At 43.7% G+C, this 10,029-nt stretch overlaps 1 protein-coding gene across 1 annotated transcript; it reads left to right on the top strand.

Moving 5' to 3' along the window:
- The first annotated feature begins 416 nt into the window (after positions 1–416).
- On the top strand, positions 417–9,669 carry LOC139461689 (tRNA wybutosine-synthesizing protein 2 homolog). The gene is made up of 7 exons (XM_071243150.1): positions 417–511; positions 1,525–1,666; positions 2,202–2,412; positions 3,182–3,332; positions 3,743–3,852; positions 7,534–7,691; positions 8,905–9,669. Exons 1-7 carry the CDS (start codon positions 465–467, stop codon positions 9,523–9,525), a joined length of 1,440 nt encoding a protein of 479 aa, XP_071099251.1. The 5' UTR covers positions 417–464; the 3' UTR covers positions 9,526–9,669.
- The last annotated feature ends 360 nt before the right edge of the window (positions 9,670–10,029 follow it).

Here is a 10,029-nt window from a genome sequence, read left to right on the forward strand (position 1 = left end):
ACATGAAGATGTATTCGACAACCACAAGAAGTGCGAATATGCTAATTGTGTAGCTATAACTCTATTGAAGATTTATTTTTGTTATGATTTGCAATGCTTATAATGCCATAAGATAAAAACATATTTGTTAAAAATTGTATGTTTAATATTAAGCATCTCGTAAATTTAATGAGCTGATGGAACATTTTCTGGATAAACTTCTGCACCTACGAAACAACAATAACAATAACTAAATCTCTTCTGATTTGTTATTTTTGTTTCTCCATAATTTGGGGCCATTTCAACAAAATATTTGGGCAATTTTCTCCAAATTGTCTGAGGCCATTGTCTGCTGCGGAGTGTCAACCCACTACCTGTGTACATTGTTCGTATAATTTGACCATTATGGAATTTGTATTAACCAAGATGGCCGCCGGTAGTCGAATTTTGTCATAAGTATTTATGTGTCATTGTTCAGCGAGAAAATGACAAGTGCTCTGATAGTAAAGAAAGAAGAGACACAGACCATGAGGTAGGCAACCAGATGTCCATCGATTACAATTGATGAAATGGGCATGACAGCAGTTAACAATGACCGAAACAACGAAAATACCAGGTCTTTGTAAAGACCTTTAGTTTTCGTGCATCGTGTACGTTATTATGTAAAAGATAGCAACGCGATAAATCGCAAAGAACACTGAAGAACGAAGCGTGGTTTATTTCACGACAAAACATTGTTCGGTAAGATTTTTGCCCATATACCCCCTATATATATATAATTGAAAGGATTGAACGGTATTGCATACATATAAAATTTTCGGAAGAGGGATACGGGGGGAAGTCTTTCCTATAGTACAATTAAACACTGTGCCGCTCATTGTTTCTTCTCACTGCAGTGTTTTATTCTATGATAAACAACGACCACAAGTCACTTATTTCTTGAATAATGTTTTCGATAAACTATTAACATGAACACAAACAGTCACTTAACCCTGAAATTGGGATAGGGTTAGAGTTTAGATTTTGACTTAGTATTCACTAATAATGACAATGGAAAGTCATGGATGTTGAGGATGCCAAAGTGTATCATAAGTATGTAATGTCAGTCTAACCTAAACACTCTCCGTAGGACTGGGACGAGTCCAAATTTACTACCTCGGTACCCCCTATTACCTGACCTTACCTGGTACCCTGAAGGTCTCAAGAGAGGTATAAACTGTCCTATTGGGAAAAGTTTGACCCTAGCCCTGGCAAAATGTAATTAGATACACATATAAAATGGTATGGTCATGCATACACTGATGTTTACTGCATGAAGTTTTATCTTTTTATCAAACATATAAAAGTCAGAAGGAATGGGTGCATAGTCAGAAAGAAATGGGAACATTAGTGACTTGTAGTGTGACCATAGAGTTTTAGATGAATTTTGTCATAAAACAATAGATCACGTGACTAACCAAAGGTCCGGGTAGTCCTGCTCAGTAACCACCCGACCCGAGCCCTAACATCCACCATTGCGGAATACAATGTTTTGAAATGTTTCAGGCTCAAGCTTCAGAAATTTGGTTTCTGGGATAGCAAAAGACGACTAAAGCAGCTATCTGCAGAATATGTTGCTATTCCAATCACTGTAGATGCCCTCAGTTGGACGGACCTGGGGCTTCACGACAGGTGCCCTCCATGTCAGGTGATAACATCAAAACAAAAAGAGTTAATAAGCAATGGTCACTTTCTTGAAGATACCATTTGTGACTGTCTATTTTAATTTTAAGAATTAATTGTAATTAAGAATTCTGGTAATTGGTCAGATAAATACTTTTATTCAATCTGTGCTAAAATCTTTTTAGTCAACTACCCTGAAAATGTGTGCATAGTTTTCATTGTATTTTAGTCTTGGTTTATGAACAAGTATAATGTGACCTTACGAGACGAGATTTTTTTTTACCAGACTCGGGCTTTGGACTTGTCGCAGACTGCTTATTAAAAATGATGTTCTACTTTACTGTTATAGACTGATACTCATCTGTCTGTAATGTCTGTTAAATATGTATACCAAAACGTTTATAACGGTCATTCTTCAGAATTAGTAAGTTAATTATATGTGGATTCTAAATCAAAGAGAGATCCTGTCTTTCATTGATACTTAAATGCAGTGTTATTATTTTATACACTAAACTCAAATGGTCAGTGGTCACAATTATCATTTCTCCATGTTACTACAGGTAGAGGAAGTAGATCTTGCCCCATCAAAGACATCACGCCTGGAGCCTCCAGCTGACAGCCTCAAGAGACATGTAGCACGATTCCTGACTGACTCAGGCAGAGTTGTCTCCCCTGAACTTCTGGCAGATTTGCCATCTCACTGGGAAAAACACGGAGACCTCATCCTGTTTTCCAACTCGGCCTTCACCAGTGATGTTTGGTCGCAGCTAGGTGAGCTGGACAACAGCTTCTGTAGCAAGACTTAGACCTGTGATCTAAATGTTCTTCCTCCCATCACATTCTTGCAAGAAAAAACTAATACAAGAGTCAGTAGATTTAACCAACCATTAAACGTATCTTAGCCTGATGATAATACCCATAATCCAGTCTCATTAAAATCAGATCCCAGTTCTTGCTAACGCTAAACAAAGATCTGTGGACATCCCATAATGGGACACATCAGAACTACCTTTCATCCGCCCAATCAGAGCGTCGCTTACCAGATCATAAAAGTGACATTGGGAATGTGATTTCTGATCATGCAACTTCTAAAGATTAACATGGGGTTTTCTGAATGACAGTTACAGGCTTCATGACTGAATCCATACAATCTATTACCCATTCTCGAATGTTTGTTTGTTCCGTTTTCGAATTTGTAATTGAGAATTTATCAAAATATGTTTCAAAGCATAGCCAGTTTGAAAGCTGCCTTCTGATTGGCTAATGTCAACTTCTTGTCAGTCATTCCATTGGTCAGATACAATTTGTGAAAGGTCGGTCTGATGTGACCCATGATGGGATGTCCTCAGATCTTTGTTGAGTGGTAACTAAACTGAAACACTATTCAGGGGGATGAGGAAGGAGTAAGCATATACTCCAAAACGTGTTCCTCATGATAAAGAAGTTGACATCCACAAATTCTCTTCCTTATGCATATCACTTCTAAATGCCTGGTGTTACCAAGGAACAGTTTTCCTACCATCTGTTCCATCTTTTCCAGGCTCTCCACTATGGAAGGTAGTGTGTCAGTGTCTAGTTGGGTCACGTCTCGCCAGGAAGTCCAGCATCTCGGCGGATGGCTTCCGTAGCCCCCAGGTGGCGCTGCTGTATGGAGACAATGGCTGGGTGGAGCATGTTGACAATGGCATCAGGCAAGGGAGACAACTCAAACCTATATTTCATATCTGTAAATCTGCTGCTATCATGCTCTTAGGTAGTTGCAGTAAACATGTAAACCTTGGCCTACAAAAAACATTACCACTGCTACCTCAAGTTAATACTACTACAACCATAAAAGACTGGAGATTTTCATCATTGTCAAACCGAAAGAATCCCATCTGATTCAGTTTTACCACAATAACCACTTGTCAACAACCAACAACCTCTCCATAAGCTGATGACTTGCCTTGGAATGAAAAACAAATGTATGAAACAAACTGCCGAATGCCTCACATTCAAAGATTTGGAAGAAATAATGTTATTGTGTCTTGGGGCATGAAGTAAGAGTAACTTCCTCAACACCAATTTGAGTATTGAGCTGATGTCTGGGTGATTTCCACAGGTACAGTTATGATGTGACACGCTGCATGTTTAGCATCGGAAACATCACCGAGAAACTCCGTGTTGGACAGATGGCTCGCAAGGGGGAGACTGTGGTGGATCTGTATGCAGGTAGGGCTGATTGTAGTACCTGGAAACACTAGTCACACCTGGAGATGCCAGTCACCCTAGTCACACCTGGAAACACTTGTCACACCTGGAAGCACGAGTCACACCTGGAAACACTAGTCACACCTGGAAACACAAGTCACACCTGGAAACACTTGTCACACCTGGAAACACTAGTCACCCTAGTCACACCTGGAAACACTAGTCACACCTGGAAACACTAGTCACCCTAATCACACCTGGAAACACTAGTCACACCTGGAAACACAAGTCACACCTGGAAACACTAGTCACACCTGGAAACACTAGTCACACCTGGAAACACTAGTCACACCTGGAAACACAAGTCACACCTGGAAACACTAGTCACACCTGGAAACACTAGTCACACCTGGAAACACTACTCTCACCTGGAAACACAAGTCACACCTGGAAACACTAGTCTCACCTGGAAACACTAGTCACACCTGGAAACACTAGTCACACCCAGAATCAGAAACACTAGTCACACCTGGAAACACTAGTCACACCTGGAAACACTAGTCTCACCTGGAAACACTAGTCACACCTGGAAACACTAGTCACACCTGGAAACACTAGTCACACCTGGAAACACGAGTCACACCCAGAATCAGAAACACTAGTCACACCTGGAAACACTAGTCACACCTGGAAACACTAGTCTCACCTGGAAACACAAGTCACACCTGGAAACACTACTCACACCTGGAAACACTAGTCACACCTGGAAACACTAGTCTCACCTGGAAACACTAGTCACACCTGGAAACACTAGTCACACCTGGAAACACGAGTCACACCCAGAATCAGAAACACTAGTCACACCTGGAAACACTAGTCACACCTGGAAACACAAGTCACACCTGGAAACACTTGTCACACCTGGAAACACTAGTCACCCTAGTCACACCTGGAAACACTAGTCACACCTGGAAACACTAGTCACCCTAGTCACACCTGGAAACACTAGTCACACCTGGAAACACAAGTCACACCTGGAAACACTAGTCACACCTGGAAACACTAGTCACACCTGGAAACACTAGTCACACCTGGAAACACAAGTCACACCTGGAAACACTAGTCACACCTGGAAACACTAGTCACACCTGGAAACACTACTCTCACCTGGAAACACAAGTCACACCTGGAAACACTAGTCTCACCTGGAAACACTAGTCACACCTGGAAACACTAGTCACACCCAGAATCAGAAACACTAGTCACACCTGGAAACACTAGTCACACCTGGAAACACTAGTCTCACCTGGAAACACTAGTCACACCTGGAAACACTAGTCACACCTGGAAACACTAGTCACACCTGGAAACACGAGTCACACCCAGAATCAGAAACACTAGTCACACCTGGAAACACTAGTCACACCTGGAAACACTAGTCTCACCTGGAAACACAAGTCACACCTGGAAACACTACTCACACCTGGAAACACTAGTCACACCTGGAAACACTAGTCTCACCTGGAAACACTAGTCACACCTGGAAACACTAGTCACACCTGGAAACACGAGTCACACCCAGAATCAGAAACACTAGTCATACCTGGAAACACTAGTCTCACCTGGAAACACAAGTCACACCTGGAAACACTACTCACACCTGGAAACACTAGTCACACCTGGAAACACTAGTCTCACCTCGAAACACTAGTCACACCTGGAAACACAAGTCACACCTGGAAACACTACTCACACCAGGAAACACTAGTCACACCTGGAAACACTAGTCTCACCTGGAAACACTACTCACACCTGGAAACACTAGTCACACCTGGAAACACTACTCACACCTGGAAACACTAGTCTCACCTGGAAACATGAGTCTCACCTGGAAACACTAGTCACACCTGGAAACACTAGTCACACCTGGAAACACTAGTCACACCTGGAAACACTAGTCTCACCTGGAAACACTAGTCACACCTGGAAACACTAGTCACACCTGGAAACACTAGTCACACCTTGAAACACTAGTCACACATGGAGACTCTAGTCACACCTGGAAACACAAGTCACACCTGGAAACACTAGTCTCACCTGGAAACACTAGTCACACCTGGAAACACTAGTCACACCTTGAAACACTAGTCACACATGGAGACTCTAGTCACACCTGGAAACACAAGTCACACCTGGAAACACTAGTCTCACCCAGAATCAGAAACACTAGTCACACCTTGAAACACTAGTCACACATGGAGACTCTAGTCACCCTAGTCACACCTGGAAACACTAGTCACACCTGGAAACACGAGTCACACCTGGAAACACTAGTCACACCTGGAAACACTAGTCACACCTGGAAACACTACTCTCACCTGGAAACACAAGTCACACCTGGAAACACTAGTCACACCTGGAAACACTAGTCACACCTGGAAACACTAGTCACACCTGGAAACACTAGTCTCACCTGGAAACACTAGTCACACCTGGAAACACTAGTCATACCTGGAAACACTAGTCACACCTGGAAACACTAGTCACACCTGGAAACACTAGTCACACCTGGAAACACTACTCTCACCTGGAAACACAAGTCACACCTGGAAACACTAGTCACACCTGGAAACACTAGTCACACCTGGAAACACTAGTCACACCTGGAAACACTAGTCTCACCTGGAAACACTAGTCACACCTGGAAACACTAGTCACACCTGGAAACACTAGTCACACCTGGAAACACTACTCTCACCTGGAAACACAAGTCACACCTGGAAACACTAGTCACACCTGGAAACACTAGTCACACCTGGAAACACTAGTCACACCTGGAAACACTAGTCTCACCTGGAAACACTAGTCACACCTGGAAACACTAGTCACACCTGGAAACACTAGTCATACCTGGAAACACTAGTCACACCTGGAAACACTAGTCACACCTGGAAACACTAGTCACACCTGGAAACACTAGTCTCACCTGGAAACACTAGTCACACCTGGAAACACTAGTCACACCTGGAAACACAAGTCACACCTGGAAACACTAGTCACACCTGGAAACACTAGTCATACCTGGAAACACTAGTCTCACCTGGAAACACTAGTCACACCTGGAAACACTAGTCACACCTGCAAACACGAGTCACACCTGGAAACACTAGTCACACCTGGAAACACTAGTCACACCTGGAAACACTAGTCACACCTGGAAACGCTTGTTACACCTCAAAACACGAATCACAGTGCTTGATGAATACTGAATTCTGATTGCTGGATGTAATTGATTGACATCATGCTGTATTGACTGTGACATTCATAGTGGGGTGTGGGGCCACAAAGGTGACAGCTGTGGTTGTTGGAAATACCATACCCAGATCAACAACATGTGTAACAGTATGACTGCTTTGTGACTCAGCGTTACAAATTGACACCAGTCCTGTAGTCCTTGTCAAAGTGCACGATGGTTACGGTATGATAAGGATTAGTAGAAATTTGTCATGTTTAAGGGTTTTGCTTCATGTTATCATTATAAGGACTCCTTCCAATCTGTGTCATAGTTTGAGGTACACTCCCCAATGCTTGTTATTTAGTTGTGCGATCCCCTACAAGTTGTTTTTGTATATGACCCGTTCTCTGTGGTGTGAGTCTTGTCCAGTTCTCTGACTGAGCTGTAATGTTGTGATGTGTTTGTAGGCATCGGCTACTTCACCCTCCCCTACCTGGTGCACGCCGGCGCAGGCCGAGTCATTGCCTGTGAATGGAACCCTGCGTCTGTAGATGCCCTCCGCCGCAACCTGCACCTCAACCGTGTACAGGACAGGTGTACTGTGTACATAGGGGATAACAGACAGGTGAGTTCAGGTGTACTGTGTACATAGGGAATAACAGACAGGTGAGTTTCCTGGGAGAGGGAGGTACGTTGTGTACCTGGGGAACAGATCAGAGGAGAGGGAGGTACGTTGTGTACCTGGGGAACAGATCAGAGGAGAGGGAGGTACGTTGTGTACCTGGGGAGAGGAACAGAGGAGAGGGAGGTATGTTGTGTACCTGGGGAACAGATCAGAGGAGAGGGAGGTATGTTGTGTACCTGGGGAACAGATCAGAGGAGAGGGAGGTACGTTGTGTACCTGGGGAACAGATCAGAGGAGAGGGAGGTACGTTGTGTACCTGGGGAACAGATCAGAGGAGAGGGAGGTATGTTGTGTACCTGGGGAGAGGAACAGAGGAGAGGGAGGTATGTTGTGTACCTGGGGAACAGATCAGAGGAGAGGGAGGTATGTTGTGTACCTGGGGAACAGATCAGAGGAGAGGGAGGTATGTTGTGTACCTGGGGAACAGATCAGAGGAGAGGGAGGTACGTTGTGTACCTGGGGAACAGATCAGAGGAGAGGGAGGTACGTTGTGTACCTGGGGAGAGGAACAGAGGAGAGGGAGGTATGTTGTGTACCTGGGGAACGGATCAGAGGAGAGGGAGGTATGTTGTGTACCTGGGGAACAGATCAGAGGAGAGGGAGGTATGTTGTGTACCTGGGGAACAGATCAGAGGAGAGGGAGGTACGTTGTGTACCTGGGGAACAGATCAGAGGAGAGGGAGGTACGTTGTGTACCTGGGGAACAGATCAGAGGAGAGGGAGGTATGTTGTGTACCTGGGGAACAGATCAGAGGAGAGGGAGGTACGTTGTGTACCTGGGGAACAGATCAGAGGAGAGGGAGGTATGTTGTGTACCTGGGGAACAGATCAGAGGAGAGGGAGGTACGTTGTGTACCTGGGGAACAGATCAGAGGAGAGGGAGGTACGTTGTGTACCTGGGGAACAGATCAGAGGAGAGGGAGATACGTTGTGTACCTGGGGATTTTAAAAGAGTTCTTTGAACTTTTTGCTTCTTGATCCATTTTCTGAAACCTAAGGCCCAGACACATGGTGAAAACAATGACAATCTTGGAAGCAGACACATTCTGAAGTTTTAAACTGAACTTAGTGAATGGGTATCATCAGCATCAGACTATGATTTTATTGAGGTGAGCTCCAAGTCCTGGCTCACGGTGTGGTTTGTGTATTTCAGGTGTGTCCTGTGGATGTGGCAGACAGGGTCAACCTGGGTCTGATCCCATCGTCCGAGATGGGCTGGCCCGTGGCCTGTGCAGCACTCAAGGCCGACAGTGGCGGGATTCTACATATCCATGGAAACGTGACATCGAAGCACCCAGCATGCAACAATCATGATACAGATGACCTTGATCATACAGTGACTGAAGGTGGTCAAGGTCATCCGACTTTCTCTGTTCACAAAACTGCAGCCTTGATGACTCAACTCAACACAGCCTGTACTTGCAATAACAAACATGTGGGAAGATGCAGCGAGAACACACAAGAAGGAGGTGGTTTGATAATCTCCTCTGAGATTGACAGATGTCATTTTGAACATTCAAGATCAAATTCTAAACATTCCAACTCAAACTCCAAAGTAAAAACAAAAGTAGACAGAAGAAACGTTTCCTGCAACAAGAAATTAAGACCCGAGTGGTTGAGTTGGTCCAGAGAAGTGACAGTTAAGATAAACAGCCTCCTTGAACATGGCAAAAACACTTGGACTGTCACCATTCTACATATTGAACATGTCAAGTCCTATGCCCCTCACATAGATCATCTCGTTCTAGATCTCGACTGTCGACCTAACATATGACACCTTTCTACTGGAATGTGGATTTAAGTTGTGGATTAAAGGAGGGGATTCATGTTTTTTATTTTTCGTTTTTCTTTCTTCTTTTTTAACACCAATAGTATTAAAGAGAAAACTGATGTGAGGACAGGGTTTGACAGGAGGCGGACAGGGATGATATGTAATATTATGTTTATTGTTAGTTTCAACATAAACTAGGTATTGATCAATGTTGTCCTTGTCTTTCATATATTGTTGTCATATTTTGGTTCTTTTGCAAATGATCCAATAGGTAATTTCAGAAATTAAAAAACAACATATCCTTAATTACATAGCAGATGTACCTTTGACTGAATCATTTGTGATCAGCGCACAAGTGCATGGTTCATAAGCTATTGCTAAACCACAGTAAAATAGTTTGTGCAGAATAGTATCCCTTGGATGTGCCAGGATCATCTTCTTGTGCTTATTTTAATTACAACTAATGATTTGTGTGGCATGAAACTGCATACACTAAATTACTGGTTC

This window comes from Haliotis cracherodii, unplaced genomic scaffold (genome assembly GCF_022045235.1).
Source record: "Haliotis cracherodii isolate W230 unplaced genomic scaffold, xgHalCrac1.p SCAF_15, whole genome shotgun sequence".
In the NCBI taxonomy this organism is placed as follows: Eukaryota; Metazoa; Mollusca; class Gastropoda; order Lepetellida; family Haliotidae; genus Haliotis; species Haliotis cracherodii.